Source organism: Alosa alosa, chromosome 13 (assembly GCF_017589495.1).
Source record: "Alosa alosa isolate M-15738 ecotype Scorff River chromosome 13, AALO_Geno_1.1, whole genome shotgun sequence".
NCBI classification, from domain to species: domain Eukaryota; kingdom Metazoa; phylum Chordata; class Actinopteri; order Clupeiformes; family Clupeidae; genus Alosa; species Alosa alosa.
In genome coordinates, this window is record NC_063201.1 from 27,056,099 (window position 1) to 27,074,875 (window position 18,777).

The 18,777-nt window shown below is 41.5% G+C and overlaps 3 protein-coding genes across 3 annotated transcripts in view; all 3 read left to right on the forward strand.

The window, feature by feature from the left end:
- Window positions 1–9,825, forward strand: part of sv2a (synaptic vesicle glycoprotein 2A) — a 32,558-nt gene extending 22,733 nt beyond the window's left edge. The window contains exons 6-13 of the mRNA XM_048260929.1: window positions 645–734; window positions 993–1,100; window positions 1,350–1,438; window positions 2,092–2,256; window positions 2,525–2,658; window positions 3,688–3,891; window positions 4,260–4,419; window positions 5,398–9,825. Of these exons, the coding sequence (XP_048116886.1) occupies window positions 645–734; window positions 993–1,100; window positions 1,350–1,438; window positions 2,092–2,256; window positions 2,525–2,658; window positions 3,688–3,891; window positions 4,260–4,419; window positions 5,398–5,581 (1,134 nt within the window). The 3' untranslated portion in view covers window positions 5,582–9,825. The remainder of the gene's footprint in view (window positions 1–644; window positions 735–992; window positions 1,101–1,349; window positions 1,439–2,091; window positions 2,257–2,524; window positions 2,659–3,687; window positions 3,892–4,259; window positions 4,420–5,397) is intronic.
- Window positions 9,826–11,630: 1,805 nt separating this feature from the next.
- bola1 (bolA family member 1) lies at window positions 11,631–16,665 on the forward strand. The gene is made up of 2 exons (XM_048262039.1): window positions 11,631–11,719; window positions 15,710–16,665. Exon 2 carries the CDS (start codon window positions 15,758–15,760, stop codon window positions 16,220–16,222), a length of 465 nt encoding a protein of 154 aa, XP_048117996.1. The 5' UTR covers window positions 11,631–11,719; window positions 15,710–15,757; the 3' UTR covers window positions 16,223–16,665.
- On the forward strand, window positions 11,728–15,308 carry LOC125306584. Its single transcript, XM_048262037.1, has 3 exons — window positions 11,728–12,734; window positions 13,273–13,401; window positions 13,549–15,308. Exons 1-3 carry the CDS (start codon window positions 12,440–12,442, stop codon window positions 13,902–13,904), a joined length of 780 nt encoding a protein of 259 aa, XP_048117994.1. The 5' UTR covers window positions 11,728–12,439; the 3' UTR covers window positions 13,905–15,308.
- Window positions 16,666–18,777: the final 2,112 nt, after the last annotated feature.

Here is an 18,777-nt window from a genome sequence, read left to right on the forward strand (position 1 = left end):
TTTAATGTGGCACCTTTCCAGACACTTAGGAACTTTTTACAACCAATTTAAACTGCAGTGATGAAATATTAAAAACAAGTTCATGAAGGATTAATGAGGGGGATAGATTAATTATTTAAGCTGTGGTATGAATGAAAAGCGCACCACTTAAAATCAATATGCTACCCATGTCCAAATCCAAGGTCCATTTCACTTGTGAGATTTACACTCTGCTGTACTTTCGTAGTGTTGTAATATCGATGTTCTGTTATTGAATGAGAACACACCTACTTGGGTAGTCCGTCCACAGACTATCTACAGGTGATCAGATTATCAACAAACTATCTGCTAACACTCAGGTAACTTCAGGTTAAAGTTGGATTTGGTTAAGGTGATGTTCAACAACAGTTTTACATACTGAAGTTGAATCTGAACAGATTGTATTTATCCAAATAAAGTGTTACCCAAATATTTAGAAAACTTGCAGTATACTTGTCAACTTGTCAATTTACCTAGATTTTCCACTAACCCTGAAAATATCTGTTGTTCAAAAAGCTTATATTTGCTTTATGAGGGTAATCCACAGAGAAAGAGAAATAACATTATTGCTGAAGTCCCTATGAGTCCTCCTTCCAAATATGGCATGTTTGTTTGTTTGTTTACAGAATGGGAAGCACGACGAGGGCTGGATGATCCTGAAGCAGGTCCACGACACCAACATGAGGGCCAAGGGCTACCCAGAGAGGGTCTTCTCCGTGAGTGCCCACTGAATACACAGCATTATATCACACTTACACATTATTGGAGTGCATTATTTATTTATATACGGAGCGCAGATATACTGTATCACAGTTGCATTTGTTAGTGCTTCCTCTGAAGCAAGCCAAGGTCAACCACTTCAGCTAAAGCTCTCCAGGATTCCAGCATAATACAGACATCCAGGTCACATAATGATGAGTGGCATGGAAGCGCCTCGGAACTCTGCAGTGAGCCTCCATTTTGAAATCTTCTAGGTCACTACCATAAAAACAGTGAAGCAGATGAACGAGCTGGTGGACATGGGAGACTCCATGGCCTGGCACCAGAAATGGAGGACGAAGCTGTCCAACCTCTTCCACCAGGTACTGTCAGAGTCGACACTTCATCCCCCATTTCAATTTGAAAGTCATTTATCGTTATGCTTATAGTTTTATCCAGGTTATGGTTTTATCCAAAGCGACTTACGGTGTATGATACACTTCATCTTTGTTTTAATGTATTTGCATTTATGTTTTTCTAAGCGAATAAAGCTAAAGTAAAAGCGTATAAAATAACCCAAGAGGAACCTTTTTGTCTCACACACTCACATATTAGTCTGTTTTTCTCTACAGGTGTGGAGCAACTTCCTGACCATCTTCAATCCTGAGTTCCGCCGCACCACCTACATGATGATGGCTGTGTGGTTCTCCATGTCATTCAGGTGTGTGTGAGCGTCAGCGTCAGGCCTGGCTCTGCTGATGCCTGCTGTGCGGCTCAATATTAACAGCACTATTACTCAGTCTGCCTCTCACAATGCCTTTGAATAAATTATTGATCACCGGGAATATCTGAGTGCTTGTGGCATCGTTTCTCCTTTGCCTTCAAGCGATGCCAGACTCGCGGCTCAGTGCTCATTGCTTCTAGCAGTTATTGTACGCACTAGTCTGGCCAGCTTCCCTTTGTCTGTGATATTGTTTTATTAAGTATTCATAAGCTCTAATTGGTCTTTTGTCTTCACTATTTGTGCTAATCCTTGCTAATTATGGTTCTGTTAGTCAGCAATGTGATAGTTGTGTTTTCACTAGAGGTGACAGATTTTGGTGAAGTGCCTGCTGTTTTGTTAAGAGGGGTTTGAAAGGATAATCATCAATGCCAATATGGTAGCATAGCGCACATATAGACTTGTAGTGTATCATGCTAGTTCCTAATTATGCTCTGTGCATTGCTGTAAAAGAGCTTAATGGTCAGTCAATTTTCCTGAATAAATAACAGATTGGTTGCTTAATTGGTTGGTCCTGCTCATGTAAAAATACAGCAAACCACTGTACACGAGTTTGAAATAAAACTACTCTCCCTGTTGTTCTCTAATTCCAGCTACTACGGTTTGACTGTGTGGTTCCCTGACATGATCAAGTACCTTCAGAAACAGGAGTACTCCTCCCGCACCAAAGTCTTCATCAAGGAGAAGGTGGAGCATGTCACTTTCAATTTCACCCTGGAGAACCAGGTCCACCGCAACGGCGAGTTCTTCAACAACAAGTACGTGTTTTTGTTTATGTTAGCTGATTGTTGTCATGGTTTCTGTGTTGTTTGTTTTAAAGATTGTCAACAGTTTTTTTTTAAATAAAAGTTTTGATAATATATAGCAACATTTTGGATAAGATATCAGTTTGCTAGTGTTGGTGTATACCCATGTAATATATGCAGCATATGCTTACTGTACATATCTAGTCTGTGATTTTGAGGTGTTTTCAAATACGAATATCAGTCTGGTTTATAATCACTCCATTTCTCTCCTGTGTTAAAGGTTCTTAAACCTCAAGATGAAGTCCATGGTGTTTGAGGATTCCCTGTTTGAGGAGTGCTACTTTGAAGACATCACCTCCAGCAACACCTTGTTCAAGAACTGTACCTTTATCTCCACCCTGTTCTACAATACAGGTTAGAACCAGTGCGAACATACCACACATCTGCTTCTACAATACAGGTTAGAACCAGTGCGAACATACCACACATCTGCTTCTAAAATACAGGTTAGAACTAGTGAGAACATACCACACATCTGCTTCTACAATACAGGTTAGAACTAGTGAGAACATACCACACATCTGCTTCTACAATACAGGTTAGAACTAGTGAGAACATACCACACATCAGCTTCTACAATACAGGTTAGACCCAGTTAGATCATACCACACATCTGCTTCTACATGACAGGTTAGACCCAGTTAGATCATACCACACATCTTTTTCTACAACAAAGTTAGAACCAGTTAGAACATACCACATGTCTGATACCACATGACAGGTTAGAACCAGTTAGAACATACCATGCACCTGCCTCTACATGACAGGTTACAATATAGAAAGCCCTTCAGCTGCCAACTCAAGTGCTTTTGTGTGTCTCCTCCCTGCAAAGTACACAAAATTTAGTCTATCTGTTAGTCGAATTCTTTGCTGGAGATGACATACAAATGCTACGAAATTGTCTGGTGTGTTTTTCCCCCCTCTCTTCGTCATGTCAAAATGGCTTCAATTTGCCGCACTTGAATGTGCCTGAAATGTTTCAGGTATCCTAGCAACACGGCTCTGATGAGGCTGCACAGCTTTATCTGGTTCTTACAGGCCCCGGCTAATTGTTCACCAAAAAAGTGTCAATACCCGCGCTCTGATGGGCTCCACAGACTCAAACTAAACTCAATTAGACTTGGGATTTTTTTGCACAGATAACATGCGGCCATCAGTATGAATGCCACAGCCACAATCACCTTATTTATTAACACATTTAATCTTGAGTGCATGTAATATTAGTCACTCTGGTGCTTATTTCTGTAGCTTTTTTTCTTCTTTATTAAGAATGTGAATTATGAAATATAGTGTCTATGTAGTGAACCTGGATTCTCTTGTGAAAGCCTATCTGAAAGATTAATTTTAACATTCTAAATAATGGACCCTCTTTCTCCATTTCAGATCTCTTCAAGTACCGCCTGATCAACAGCAAACTCATCAACAGTACTTTCCTACACAATAAAGAAGGCTGCTTGCTGGACTTTAGTGACGAGAACAACGCGTACATGATATACTTCGTCAGCTTCCTGGGCACCCTAGCCGTGCTGCCGGGGAACATAGTGTCGGCTCTGCTCATGGATAAGATCGGACGCCTGAGGATGCTGGGTAACGGAGCACACTCCTTTCCTTCCTCTAGTCTCGGCTCTGGTGGCCTCGCTAATAACCCTATTCAATTTGGCACCAAACTGAACGGAAATGTACTCCTGCTACAGGGCAGAAAATAACATTACATTATTCTCCCTCTAATATGGGTATGGCTACAGTTACATTATATCAAATCATCCTGTTTCAGATGGGCGTATAATGTTACATGTTGATATCAGTTAAACAAATGCTCTGCGGTAAGTGGTGTTAGTGGTACTGTGGTCCTCTGGTGTGAGGCTTACTCGTAAGACTGGCTCAGTTGTTAGCGGCTGAGCGTCGGGTCTCCAGGGCCTCCTCCTAAATGCTGCTCTCCTGCCTCCCCTTTGCAGCGGGCTCCAGCGTGATCTCCTGTGTCAGCTGTTTCTTCCTGTCCTTTGGAAACAGCGAGTCGGCCATGATCGCGCTGCTCTGTCTGTTCGGCGGCATCAGCATCGCCTCCTGGAACGCCCTGGACGTGCTCACGGTGGAGCTCTACCCGTCGGACAAAAGGTACGGTTCTCGTCACATGTTCTTGTCACGAGGCTGTGTGATCTCATTGATGCTGGATAAAAGCCCTTCCTGATAGCTTTCAAGACCATAATTAGATGCTATGTGAGGCTCGGTGAACAGGTAATTTTGTGTCAACTGTAAATTATTCACTATACTGTTACTCATCAAGGGACAAACGCATCATCTTTGAAAAAACAAATACATATAAATCTATTTATTATGTGTGAATGTGACATGTATATATGGGTGGCCAAATGTCTTAATGTTATATAACATAAGCATTATGTCATATCCACTTTGGAATATTGATGCAGTTGAATCAATAAAACAAATAATTTATAAAACAAGCAGGTACTGTAAGCATGCTGTTATAAACCATACAGCAGTGTCTTTCAGACCCCGAATTCAGGGAGCAGTAAATCTATGAATGTTTAGAAGGTCTTGGGCTTGGATGCATATGCTGCATTGCTGCTGTTGGCGAGGGCTCACTACAGTGTATTTCTCAGGGGTTATATGAGCAATTTCCTCTCAAAATGTCTGAAAGCATGATTGGTCAGATCATGGAGCCCACGCATATCACTGCAGCCCTAACCTTGGTGGCTGCCAGCAATGTTTCATTGTGTATCCTTTAGCACCCCTGTGTGGTCAAACAATTCTCTCTTGTCAGGACTAGGTCTTAGAGGGACCACGGTGTGATGGTCTGACCTTGTGTGAAGATTATCAGTTATTTGGCTGCACTGATATCGACTTAAAAATGTACACAGATTTGCATGGGCTCTCATAAAAATGCTGATGCACTCCCAAGTCTCTCCTTTCACATATGATTCTCAGCGGTATGAGACCTTTGTGTGTGTGTGTGTGTGTGTGTGGGTGTGTGTGTGTCATAGCTCTTTGATGTTTTCCTGTGAGTGCATATTTATGTTGAGCTTGTTCATAAATCCTATAGTAAACCTGGTCCCTTTTCTGTCCACTTCACAGGACCACGGCTTTTGGGTTCTTGAACGCGCTGTGCAAACTGGCCGCTGTTCTAGGTATAAGCATCTTCCAGTCGTTTGTGGGCATCACCAAAGCGGTGCCCATCCTTTTCGCCTCCGGTGCCCTCGCCGCTGGCAGCTTCTTGGCACTCAAGCTGCCTGAAACGCGGGGCATGGTGCTGCAGTAGTGAGGCCTCCCTGCCTACAGGTGGCAGCGTAGAGTAGGGAGAGCCACACTGTGAAGACCACCCTCCCCCACCCAACCCCAGCCTAGTGATCTCACTTGCAGACTTGGCCATGGAGGTTTCATGATAGATATTACTCTCAACAACTGTCTGTTAACGTATTTGCTTTTTTCAATTGTTGTAAATGTGTTGTTTGTTGGGATACACAACAAAAATTTGACACTTGGGTAATTGGATGTATGTTTTTAATGAGAGAAAAAAAAGCCCCCATGTGTATGAATATGGGATGATGAGCCTTTTCTCCAAGATGGTGATATGAGATTGTAGGCCTAATACTTCAAGCCATGCAATTATCTATCCTTGCAGGAAAATAACCTCCAGCTTTCCTTTACAGGGTAATTCAGTTCATTTCCTGACCCACTCTACCCTATGAGTATAGTCAGATAGTCCATCTCATTTTGTCATTTTTAAATGTGGCACAATCACAGGGACTTCAGGGTCCAGGTTTTCGGGGAAAAACCAGGATATGAATCCCTTAAAGTAATGGTTGTGTATGTGTGTGCACAGAAAAAAACAAACTGCCATCTCTAGACAGACATTCCAGTTTCTTTGTAGTTTGAATGTGGTGATCGATTCGCGGTCTGTTTGATTTTTTCCCTTTAATCCTTCTTCAAAATGGTGTGCTATCTCAAACCAAGTAGGGAGGCGGTGGAGTCAGGCAATTGGTTTTCCTGAATGGACAGTGTTGATATAGTGTGGTGGTGGTTAATATTGTGTACCTCTGGCCAGTTTAAAACAGTTTTTTTTTTAAAGATAGCAGCTGTTTGTGTGTAAGTTGTGTGTACATGTGAGATGGATCAGTTGTCTGAAAAATGGTTTTGTTAAGCACTTCTCATGTTCAAAGCACAGCTGTTTTGAAATAGGCAAAACCTTTGGCTATACCATAGTTGTATCCGAACTGTCTGACCAATGCTCATCTGTGCACAGTAGTTTTATGTCGTAACAGTATGCGGTAAGTGACTTTTTTGACACATGGAAGTAACAGAAGGATCCCGTTAGACACACGTTGTACTGCATCTGAATATGCTTTCAACCTAGGGTTATTTAGAGAGTGTTATGCATGTAACCAAGTGTGGAAATGCATTGAAATATGCTTGAAGATAGTATCCATGTGACATACCAGAGAGAAAAGACATTGCTGTATAGCTAATATATGTGGAATTTGATGTGGCTCAGTCAGGCCACAAAAGACAAAACAGGAAAAAAGAGATAATTTGCGCAATGTTCGTTATTTAATCTCCAGATCCCTCATCAGAGGCCCTTGGCTGGTGTCCATTTTGTAGTTTGTCCAGCCGTGGAAATCACTTACTCTAATGTTTTACGTCATATTGAGCACTCCTTGAATGTGCACAATTGTTTTTTGTTTTGTTTTTGAACGCTTCACCCGTGTGGTAAAGTGTCTGTCTTTAATGTTCTCCTGGACTACGCATTAGTTAAGAAATACCCACATCTTATCATCCATCTGCACAAAACACTTCCACTAGGTTCACATACAACATCGAAAAAAAACTGAGGAAGTCTAAACTAAGCACAAGATGGTTTGACTAAGACTATAAAAAAAACCTATAGGTTTATTTTAACGATGCTGTAAATTATGTATTGAATATAAATATGAAAAAATGCAGTTTAGTCCATAATCAAGTCTGTATGTTTGAAAGATTTACTTGCTAATATATACAATAACATTCACAAGAAAAAAATGACTTTCTGTTTCGGATATAAAAAAAGATCTACCAGTATAACATGTATTAGATAGAATCCATTTGATGTACATATGTGTATTGATTTGTCAAGATATATTTGCTTTTATTTTAAATGATGTTTAAATTCAGAGGATAAGCAGATCTATATATGGATATGCAGTAATTGCATACTCTTTTGCCCATTGTTTGTTTCCTGTCATTTGCCAAGAGAAAGAGGTATCTGTTTGTAGGTATGTATGTAATGTATGTATGTATGTATGTATGTATGTATGTACGTATGTAAGTATGTGTGCTTGCATGAGAACTGTTGAGTGTACTTGAGCATTTTTAAAAGTTTGTTTTATTTGATTATTTGGGGGTTTGGTTGTCTAGTGTTTTTTTTTTTATTTTATATATATTTTTTTACTTTCTGTAGAAAACAGATGTAGTGCCAGGGGCTATGGAATTTGTTCACCATGGCATCGTTGGCCTGATTGTTGACCCGTGTCTCATAACACGAACTGATTCTATAAAGATAAACTCAACAGGCAAATCCATGCAGGGAGACGCATTAACTTACAAGGATATACATCTGAAGTTACAATTTTTTTCCTTTGTTGCCTTGGGAACCATTGGATGGCAGTTTGTGTGGTCAGCTGAAACTTAAGTGGCATGGAATGCTTTTTTTTAAGGGGATGGGAATCTCGTAGCAACAGACAAAAAAAAGTTGAATTTCTGCCCTAACTACAAGTAGTAACTTCACAGAATCTGTACTGCCACTCTTTAGGATAGCAGCCATATTGTTGGTGTGGAGCTTTGGACACACCCTGTAGTAAAGCAATCTGTTGTTGTAGCTACATTACTCATGGTAAACTTTGTAGTCTCCCATTGCTTTGCCAGTCGAAAACGCAAAAGTGGGAGGTGTTTGCTCATTTCAGTGGAACTACATGGCACAATCCAAAGCAGTCATAGGTCGCAAAACAGCATCACAAAAGCACAACATTTATGGCCTGACACTCTTAAGCTCTCCAACACAGTGTCCATCATTCAGATAATCCAGACTGCTTGTACTCCTATTTGCTGTTTTGAGACCTTAGATGAAGGGACACGTGAGCTTGGTCTCTCTTATCCGCTGAGAACACATGAACTGCCATCCTGACCCCCTGGTGTAGTTTCTACCAGCTCTGTCACAGCCACTGTTGTGACAATCTTATTTGTGCCATGAATGATATCTCTTGTTGATTGCCAAACGTTTTATACTTCTTTAGCACCATCACTGATAGTTAACCTTAATAAATATGGCATGGCACAAAGACTAGGGACTAAAACCGTACAAGATCACCAGGACAGTCTTTGTGGATGAAGTATAGCAGCTGGTATTTATGGCATGATGTAAGTGTCAGTTCCTAGCGCAGCCCCAAACGCCCTGTTTCTTCCAGCATAGATGATTGGCATACAGTAGATGAATAGGATACAGTGGAAATTCAGTGCATAAGATATATCTGCCCATTGTTTGAAGCAGACACAGCAAATCAAAAGTTAAAGCCTTAGTCTATAGATTAGTCCATTTGAAGTCCAATGGACAACCCTGCACCTGTGTTAAGCAGTGGATGTGCATACGCCCACTATAGGACATTCTATTCTATAATGTGGTTTGGCGAACAAGACCATTAAGGCTGTTATGGCAGTGTCACAGAGTTGTAACCACATGGACAAACATGGAAATATGCAAATATGGAAAAGTGCATTGTGGGTGCAATCTGGCCCTCTGTGAAACCAGATGGGGTCCGATTTCAGAATTGTTCCGGCACCCTCCCCGAGGAATTCAGTTGCACATATAGAGATCAGTCTGTCTTGTACCATCAGTGCTTAAGCATGCTTTATTATCTCAATTGCAAGGTCTTATCCATGCGTTTGTCCTGCTCCACCGAGTAACCATTTTGAGGATGTCAATATTGCTGTCGTATGCTGTGTAAACGCAAGTAACCTTTCTCAGTGACACTACGAGTTTGTCTCGATGTGGAAGCGGTCTTGGACCTATTATAAACCTCCCCTGTTAGGATTGTTTTGATGGTCGTATAAGTTACATTTTGTTACAGGGTTTCATTTTTTTGTATTTGTAACTTGACGGGAGCAACAATCAAATCATGTGTGCAAAAAGTAAACAAAGCAATAAGTGACAAAAAAAATATGTATCTCTGACACACCCGGATACCATTTGGAGAAAGCACATTGAAAATTTACAGGCCACCTCCAGCAAAGCAGCAGGTGTTAGCGATTAAACAAGAGAGAAAAAAAATCAGTGAACGGCCAACATCTATGTACTCTACAAAAAATACCATAGGTCTTTTGAAGCTTTTGTCTATTGAAATGTATTGCCATAATTTAAATGTGACAGAAATTTATCACGTTATCATTGTACCGTGCTGTAGAGATTGTAGTTGTTTGTATGTACAAGTATAAATATGTGGAACAATAAAAATGACAAAAGACAAAAAACTCCAACATAGAGTATCATAGTATGTTGTCAAAAATGTGTTTTTTGTTTTTTTTGTACATGAGAATGGAGAGAAACTAAAAATGAACTACTAATTAATGTATTACGGTTTGTGTGAGATTATTGATTGAACTTCATTATTTTACACTTGTGCAGTTACCTTGTTAACTTGTCCATAAATGGATTTAAAAATATACAATGAAAATAAACATCTGTCATTATAACTTAACACATAGTTTCATAATCTAACTTGTTTTGTTTGGTTTTGGGATCTTCTTCCCAATCAAGTAATATACTAGGCCTACTTAAAATTGTGAATGAAATTATATCAATCAAAGTCTTGATATCTAACATACAACATTGAAATAGTTATTGAAAATGAATCTTTTTTGTTTTAGACGTGAGAGCAGCCTACTCCCATTCCATTCTTTTTTGGAATTAAAAACAATACTCTAGCTATGCATTTGAGCATACAAACATTATTGAACTCAACTGATTACTTTTATGAAAACATGCCATGCACAGGCCAACACTGAGGGATGTTTGACACTTACTTACATAATACACTTGACCTCAATCCAAGATATCACATAATATGTAGGGCTTTTTACAGATTAAGTAAGTATTCAAGGATACAATATAGCCTTTAGAACCTCATTTCACATGCACATATGAAAACACTACAAAGACCTACGATCTTCAGCTAGAGATGAGAAATCTGAGACATTATTATTGTACATTAATATCACAGTGTCTGCAGATCAATGATGCATTGGACCACATTACTGTGTCTCTGGCTGTGTACATGTAAGCCACTACCGAAAGTGTGATCTTGATGGAGATACTGTAAGCCGATGATTTCATCATATGCGCCGAAACAATAATGGCAGATATTATTTTGAAACAGAGAAAAGGCCATTTTCCAGTGGGACCACACAGTAACAGTACACTCCACCACATTGGATTATTTAGGCCCAATACTATGACAGCCATTTAGTTATTCTTGGTGTACTGTTGTGTTTAACATTATGGGCCTCTCAAAGGTTCTGTAGACAAAAAGTTCAGTGTAATTCAGTCATACATGGCACAAACCAAAGCAGTCATAGGTCGCAAAACAGCATCACAAAAGCACAACATTTATGGCCTGACACTCTTAAGCTCTCCAACACAGTGTCTATCATTCAGTTGGCCTATTTTGGAGGGGGACTGCGTCTTGGCAGCTATGGCCACGTATTTTTCAACATGGTTTACAAAATAGTGTAACCACACTGGAAAGTGCTTTCTATAGTGAACTTCACATCCATGTCAATTCTTTAATTAATGATATTTCACACTTTTCACTTACAAATAGATAAATTATTTAAAAATATAAGAAAATTAGAATTCTGTCCTCTGTTGATCTCCAGACACTCTCTCGCTCTCTCTCCCTCTCATTTACACACACACACACACACAATAACACGCAAACTCTCCCTCTCTCTCTGAGTTTCTCTCTCTCTGAGATGGACAATTGTTACCTCTATTCCATTCCTTTTCTACTTTGTGTCTACCCCTCTGCCTGTTGTGTTCTACTCTCTCTGCACACATCTCCTGCCTATTGCTCGTCTCTTGTTGGCTACAGTTCACATCACCAACACCATATTTTTGATTAGCCAAGGATGCTTTTTTTTGTTTTTTAGTTGAAGTGGTGTGGATATGTTCTACATATTTCTGTTTTTTGATAAAGTACTAAGCTACTCCATTTGATGTCTTTTTTGCCATCGCTGCTGCCATGCATAGCAAAGGAAGCTTGGTGGAGAGCGTATCATTGTATTTTGCCACTCCTGTACAACAGATGGCGCTGGCTAAGAATGAACACTCTTTCCTCTTCGTCGAACGTCATCTGCAGAAGCTTCGTTTAAGGTCAGTGAATCAAATGTGTCTCTTAATTTTTTTATCTTGAGCACCAGACGTGTTATTAGAACAGAATCTCTACATGGATTTCAGTCACACATTGAAAGTGTTGTCACCTTATCCTTTCTAGCACGTACTTTCACAGTGTAGTTGTCCATGATGCTTAGGTTTGTTAACATTAGGCAGACCTGTAAACAGTAGCATAACGTTAAGTTAGCTAACGTTAACGCTAGTTAAAAATAACTATTCGTTCTCTGGTTCACTGACTGTTTTGTAACGTTACACCTAACATGGCCTAATTGCGTGAAAGTATTCAGATTAAAAGCCCGAGCAATTTAAGCACTGAGGGAACTAGCACTACAGAAGATTTGTAGCATTCTGTAACGTTAACTTCTCAGACTTGGGAAGATACCAGCAGACTGTCGGATCATTCATGAAAGGGACAAACTGATATATCAAGGATAAGGAGAAACGCAGCAAAGCAGTATAAGGCGCTACCCATAATTACATGGTCTAGAGTTTGAAACGTATGAACCATCATGTGGCTGCAGTGTCACCTTTGACCTGTGCATATTGAATAGGCTGCCTAGTCTACGTGGTTCTAAACAGACGATTTAAACGATCGTGCTAGAAAGGCAACTCTCATACATGCAATTTTGCAGAAGACCTTTATAATGCATATCAGATAACAATAAAACGTGTGGCGTGTAAACAAAAGCCGTAGGGAAGATGGAAGATCATCACCCTAAGAGAAAGCGCCGCCCCAAATTCACAGATGACGAGCTGTTTGCTCTGGTGTCTGCTGTGTCTGAAAATCAAGATGTTTTGTTTGGGAAGTTTCATTTGGACATTGGCCGTCAAGCCAGAGATCTGAAGACTACTGCTTGGCAGAACGTGACCGATGCGGTCAACAGTATCAGCGATGTGCAGAGGAGCGCAGTCGAAGTTAGGACCAAGTACAAGTACTTCAAGTATGATGTCACCAAAAAAGCTACGAATGAGAAAAGGCACCAAGAAGAAACAGGTAGGTCCACATAAACTCCTGTGAAACTGTGTTGTACCTTTATAGTTATTGGCCTGCACTCACTGTGATGGCTCAAAACAAAACTGTGAAAGGCAATGTTATCTAGGCCTAGTTCATAGCAAGCTGTTTCTGCAGTAGCCTATAATTGCAATGCATGATACATGCATACATAATTTTTATATGACGACTAATTATAGATCAGACATGATTATAGTTAACATTTAATCAATCTTTTTCTGTTTTAATCAAGTTTTGGAGGATGAGGGACTGTTGCCCCTCTCTGTAACAATATATTTAGAGGCCTACATGTAGGAAATGTAAGATTCATATTATTGATATCCTATACTTTGTGAAATTTCCTGAGATAATTAACACTGTAGACCCTGACCTGGGAAGCTTTTGTCCCCTGTATATTGTTAATATGTGGGTAGTGCTTGGCCTAGTTGTCATGGTTAACATGGAAAGCAATCACATGTAATGTTTGAATAGTAGTATAGTAATAGTTAAATGTTTGTTGAATCATTTGATTTTCTCTTAGATGGATATCTGTCAAAAAAGATTTTTTACACCCCCGCTGAGAAGGCCCTGCGGAGTCTACTTGAGGTGCACTCACTGTTAGGGACCTCTGAGGGGCCTTTTCTTAATGACGTGATGGCACTGGTTGTGGGTAAGAAACTACGAGCAACTGTTATGCTGATCTTTGAATCTTCTATCTAGATTCTTCCAGAGCGCTCTGGTCTAGATAATCTAGTAACTTAGCTGATGTTATCATATCAAGACCATAATATCATCAGTTACACTTGCTTTTTTTCAGAAGAGGAATCACATTCCCCAGAGCCAGGGAAACCACTAGAGTTGCCTTCTTGCTCTGTTCCTGCAGTAGGGCTCCCCGCCGAACCAGAACCAGAACCGCCGACAGTCACTACGGCAACATCTACATCACGGGCACCAACAACGAATCATCTGTTGTCAAGGCGACGAAGACCAAGGCGGACCTTTAAACAACACCAAAGGCATCTTCCTAGCCATCGGAGAACGAGGAAGGAAATGCTTGTGGTGCAAAGACAAATAAGAGATTTGCTGCAGGATATGAACAACACCATAGCCACTGGCTTCAGAGATATTGCAGCAGCTATAAGATCTGTGGCAGACAACAACAGTCATGCATAAGTCAGAGTTAGAGCCCTTGACTTGGTTTTGGTTTTGGGGGGTTAGTGTATGGGATCAAAAATTATATTTTCTAAACATAATTTCGGGAGAAACCATTAAAAATTATTAGCATCTCAATTACCACATTTTCGCTCTCATATGTCCTTTTCTACATTTCCTTTTCCTATATTTAAGCCCGTTATCCTGTCCTGTAATGCCTACGCCACATGCCCACTGACACAAGCACCATTCTCTACCTTATCCATAAGGTATCTGAACACCTCAATACAGGTGCTATAGGCATCCCAAGACCACTTCTAAGGAATTTCTAAGCTCAATTTCAGACATTCTGATGGACACTAGTGAATCATTTTGTTCCAGATATGATGTATGATTCTCGATCTCTTACTTTTGGCCTTACTTTTGTACTTGCATATGATCCTTCCATCCTAAGGACCACAATGGAAACAAGCCTTTGGGCTTTGTCATGTTTTTATATCCTTTTGAACACTTCTTGTTGATGGTTCAATAAAGTTTCAATCAAAAATCTTTTCTTTTTACATCATTTAATTTTTTTGTGGATTAAATCAACAGTATGTCCTTTTTGGTTTGAGTGAAACTTGGTTTAGAAAAAGGCTATTGTACATACTAAAATGCATTTAAAAAAATTTTTTGTACTAAATTGGTTTCACTTCCTTTGGATACATTGTATTGTTTATGTACAACACAACTTATGTCAGGACTCAGGAATCAAAGCAAGCATAGACTAGGAAGATACTGAGAAAACAAATAATGTTAGTACACAACAAAATGATACACAATTTTGTTTACGAACTGTGAGAGTTGTTTCTCGGACGTCATGTCACTGCATACACTGTGAAAGATCTTTTTAGATGGAACACTGCCATATGTCTGAACTTGAAGCCATCTCGGCTGTAGCTGTCCTCCGTCAGACATATTGGTCCTCCGTCATACATATTGGTTTTCTGCCAATACGCGAGTGACCTTCTGCCACACTATCAGTGCCAGCCACCTAATCAGTGAAATGAGGGTCCAATTTGTTTTCAGTCCACTTCATATGAACTACTCATGTGTTTTACACTTTAGACTGATCTCAGGTCAGGAGCTTAACTATGGATCAGAATTAAAAAGGGAGTTTATCCTTACACAATCAAGATGTTATTTCTCTCAGTTCTCAAACTTTATGCACAAGTTGACTTGACTTAGTTATTTCTCTTTGTGCACTCTGTCTTTTTATTATTCTATGTTGTATTTTATGTCTTTTAAAGATTGTATGTACTACTTTTAAAGCATTTTTAAACGATTGCCCTTTTATGTACTATTATTTGCCTTTGTTTATGTAAAGCACATTGAATTACTCCTGTGTACGACATGTGCTATATAAATAAACCTGTCTTGCCTTGCCTTGTCTTTGTGTTCACTTTAGTGTGTACTGTACCTGCACATCTACTGACGCAGCAGATATGTATGCTGGGGGCAGCCGTGGCCTACTGGTTAGCGCTTCGGACTTGTAACCGGAGGTTTGCCGGTTCGAACTCCGACCAGTAGGAACGACTGAAGTGCCCTAACGGCACCTAACCCCTCACTGCTTCCCGAGCGCAACTGTAGCAGGCAGCTCACTGCGTCGGGATTAGTGTGTGCTTCACCTCACTGTGTGTTGAGTGTGTTTCACTAATTCACGGATTGGGATACATGCAGAGACCAAATTTCCCTCACGGGATCAAAATAGTATATACTTATACTTACTGAAAATGTATAGGCTACATACATCACTCAATCAACTATTACTTTGTGTGTGTTTAAAGGCCTGGTTGCTGTTGTCCTCCATCTTGCTTCTGTCCTCCATTCCTCGGATGCTGTCCAGCGCTCTCCGCACTGCCCGTCCCCTCCTCCTCCGCCCTCTCACTTCCTCCTCCCGCTCGCTAGCGCTGTCCCACCACCGCCCGCAGATGGCGCCGGACCCCACCCGGCCAGTGGAGACGTCCATCCGGGCCAAGCTGACGGAGGCGCTGCAGCCGGCGCACCTGGAGGTTCTGAACGAGAGCCACATGCACGCCGTGCCGCCCGGCTCCGAGTCGCACTTCCGCGTGCTGGTGGTCAGCGAGCGCTTCGAGGGCCTGCCGCTGCTGCAGCGCCACCGCCTGGTCAACGAGGCGCTGCGCGACGAGCTGAGCAGCCGCGTGCACGCACTGGCCATCCAGGCCAAAACGCCCCAGCAGTGGGACAGCAACCCGGCCCTGGCCAAGAGCCCAGCCTGCATGGGGGGCTCCAAGCACGACGAGACTGTGGCCGACAAACTGAAGGCTGGGAGAGACTGAGACTGCTTTAAGAGCTAAGAACTACACTGAGTTATTATGTATATTTGTAATCAATAACTGCTACTATTAAAACCTGTGATTAAAACCATAGTAACCCACATCCCAGTAGTGTCATAAGACTCTTTGACACGTCGGATGAAGATGTAAGACACAGAGCAGGTGTCAGTTATGCTGACTGTATCTCACTTCTACATGAATGCAGTATTACAGTAATATTGTAACGTGGTTGAAATGAGCGGCCTTTGTTATGGTTGTTGCTGTTGAGTGGTTTGTGAGTTGCCATTTAGGACAGACTGTGGGGTCGTAAAGGAAATGGAGATCCACAGGACTTGTGGATCTCCATTTTATAATTCCTGTGTTGCTGGGTTTTGTTGCAGCCAAAGCAAAGGCTGCTAAATAGTTTGGATTGTAACGATAATAAATCTAACAATTCTGCAGTAAAATGTGCTCATATTCATTCATTATGTGAAATACTTTAAAGCGCTATCCTCAATAAAAATGAATTCAGTTGAGAGCATTATGGATGCTTTCAATCTGACCACTAGAGGGCAACAAATATCAACCCATTACCAAGTTGGATCAAGGAGAGAGTCCACCTGGCTACTGTCACACAACCATGTAAAATTACATAAAATAACAAAAAAAAAATGTTTTACATATTTTACCATCTATGGTATAACGCTTTTATGTTTTGTCATTTTTTTTATATTTTTAAATAGAACATTAGGGGCTTATTTTATGGCCTAGTTATTTTAACCACAATTGAGCCACCATCCAGCATTACCAGTTAAATGGTGAAACAAGTCAATAGGAGTCATGCTGAAGTGTTTAAACCCTTATTTAGAAAACGTTATTATTCCTAACCTCTACCATTTCCTTACCCGTACTATAACCATAATCTAACCTACTATAACCATAATCTCACCCTAAAAACCTTAATGCACATTTATGCAATTATGCACACAATCCAGGTACTCCATGTTTTAAAACCAAGATCACAGGAGTTCCAAATGTGTTCTCTCCCTTCAAATCTGGAGTCAACACGTAGTAACATAAGATGACCTCTGTCCTCCGCTCCCCATCTGGAACAGTTGACCTGTCAGCCCACAAAATCTTGTGAGGAGGCCGAACAACTGGTGGCGTTGTGCGGATGGCCAAACAGTAACGCCACCATTTTACGGCCGTTCCCCCACGTCCATTACGGAGACCCTGGGGGGGGAGCATGTGGGTCAGAGATGTGGAGTGTGTGTGAGACTCACTGCCCCATGAGGGGGGGGGTGAGGAGGGTCTCTGCGGGCCTGTCTTCGGATGGGTGATTTGTGCATTGCCATTCCAGGTGCGGTGGGGCCCGCCCGGAGATCCATCACCTTAAAGGTACAGAAAGTGACTCTGGTGCCTGTTGGCCGTTCACCCCGTAGCCTCCTTCAAAGCAGAGGGGTAGAGAAGCCAAGCTGTTGGGTCATGCATTGGTTAAAGGTGGGGTCTATGGGTTTAATCTGATACACTTCTTGTCAAGTTTTAGTCAGTGAATCGCTCCTCACGGGTTCTCTAGATGTCTGTTTTATGGTGTTCACACGCCAACCTGGCTCTGTCAATGGGAGAAAGACAGTAGTCCGGACAGCCACTCAACACACTGTTTCAGCAGCACAGTAGGGGCTGAGCTTTCGCCAGAATCACAGACTCGGACCTTTAACTGGGGTTGAGTTTTAGCCATCATTTGGAATATTGTGGTAGAAATATTCTCTGTTTTTTTTTTCTCCGAATGCTGAGTGAAAGGTTTCTGCTTCCGCTGGTGACTATGATGGATCAATATGGGGGTCATTGCGTTGCCCGTGTGTTCCAGTATCGGGCGCATCATCTGGTGGGAACCCTGGTGGTTCTGCGTCAGAGTGGCCGGACCGATGGTGCCTGGACGGGGCTGGGATCGGCCCGAGTGGACGGTTCCCGCAAATGATGCACCCCCAAACCCTCTCCACCATCTGATTTACGTGACTGTTCTGGAGCCTCTCTCCTGTGCGCAGCTGACCCTCTCCGGGCAGAGAGATCAAGAGGTCAGGCACGGAGAGCGCCAAATGGCCGTCTGAAAAAGCCCCCATCGGGCCCTTGCGTCTCTCAGGGATTGTCGCTGCAGCTACAACAAACTCCCTGCTGGAAAGGGGGCAAGTTTACGCACAGAGGTAGAGAGAGGTGAGAGAGAGAGAGAGAGAGAGAGAGAGAGAGAGAGAGAGAGAGAGGTGGTGGTGGTGGTAGGGGGGGAGGAGAGAGAATCTGTTCCACATTTGTTGCAGCCATAAAAGTGGTCTGGAGTCAGTGTGATTACACTGTGTAAAACGCACAGCTTCATCTCTGATTCAGTGGGAAAGGTTTCCAATGATCATTACATGCTACAAATGGTATTTACCAAACCAGGGGATTAGCGCACCATCTCAATTCAACGGAGGCATTCAATGAGAGCTCACTCGCCGCTGTTCAGGACAAGGAATACATTGTCATCAGGACGTTAACGAAGAGTTGCAAAGTTGAGAGATGATATTCATTAGTTTCAACTGTTCCCA

What these genes read in the sequence shown, in the direction of transcription:
- LOC125306584 (XM_048262037.1), top strand. Translation starts at nt 12,440, where the DNA reads ATGGAAGATCATCACCCTAAGAGAAAGCGCCGCCCCAAATTCACAGAT. An exon ending in AAGGCACCAAGAAGAAACAG is followed by an intron (nt 12,735 to 13,272) that starts GTAGGTCCACAT and finishes ATTTTCTCTTAG; the next exon opens with ATGGATATCTGTCAAAAAAG. An exon ending in CGTGATGGCACTGGTTGTGG is followed by an intron (nt 13,402 to 13,548) that starts GTAAGAAACTAC and finishes GCTTTTTTTCAG; the next exon opens with AAGAGGAATCACATTCCCCA.
- bola1 (XM_048262039.1), top strand. Translation starts at nt 15,758, where the DNA reads ATGCTGTCCAGCGCTCTCCGCACTGCCCGTCCCCTCCTCCTCCGCCCT.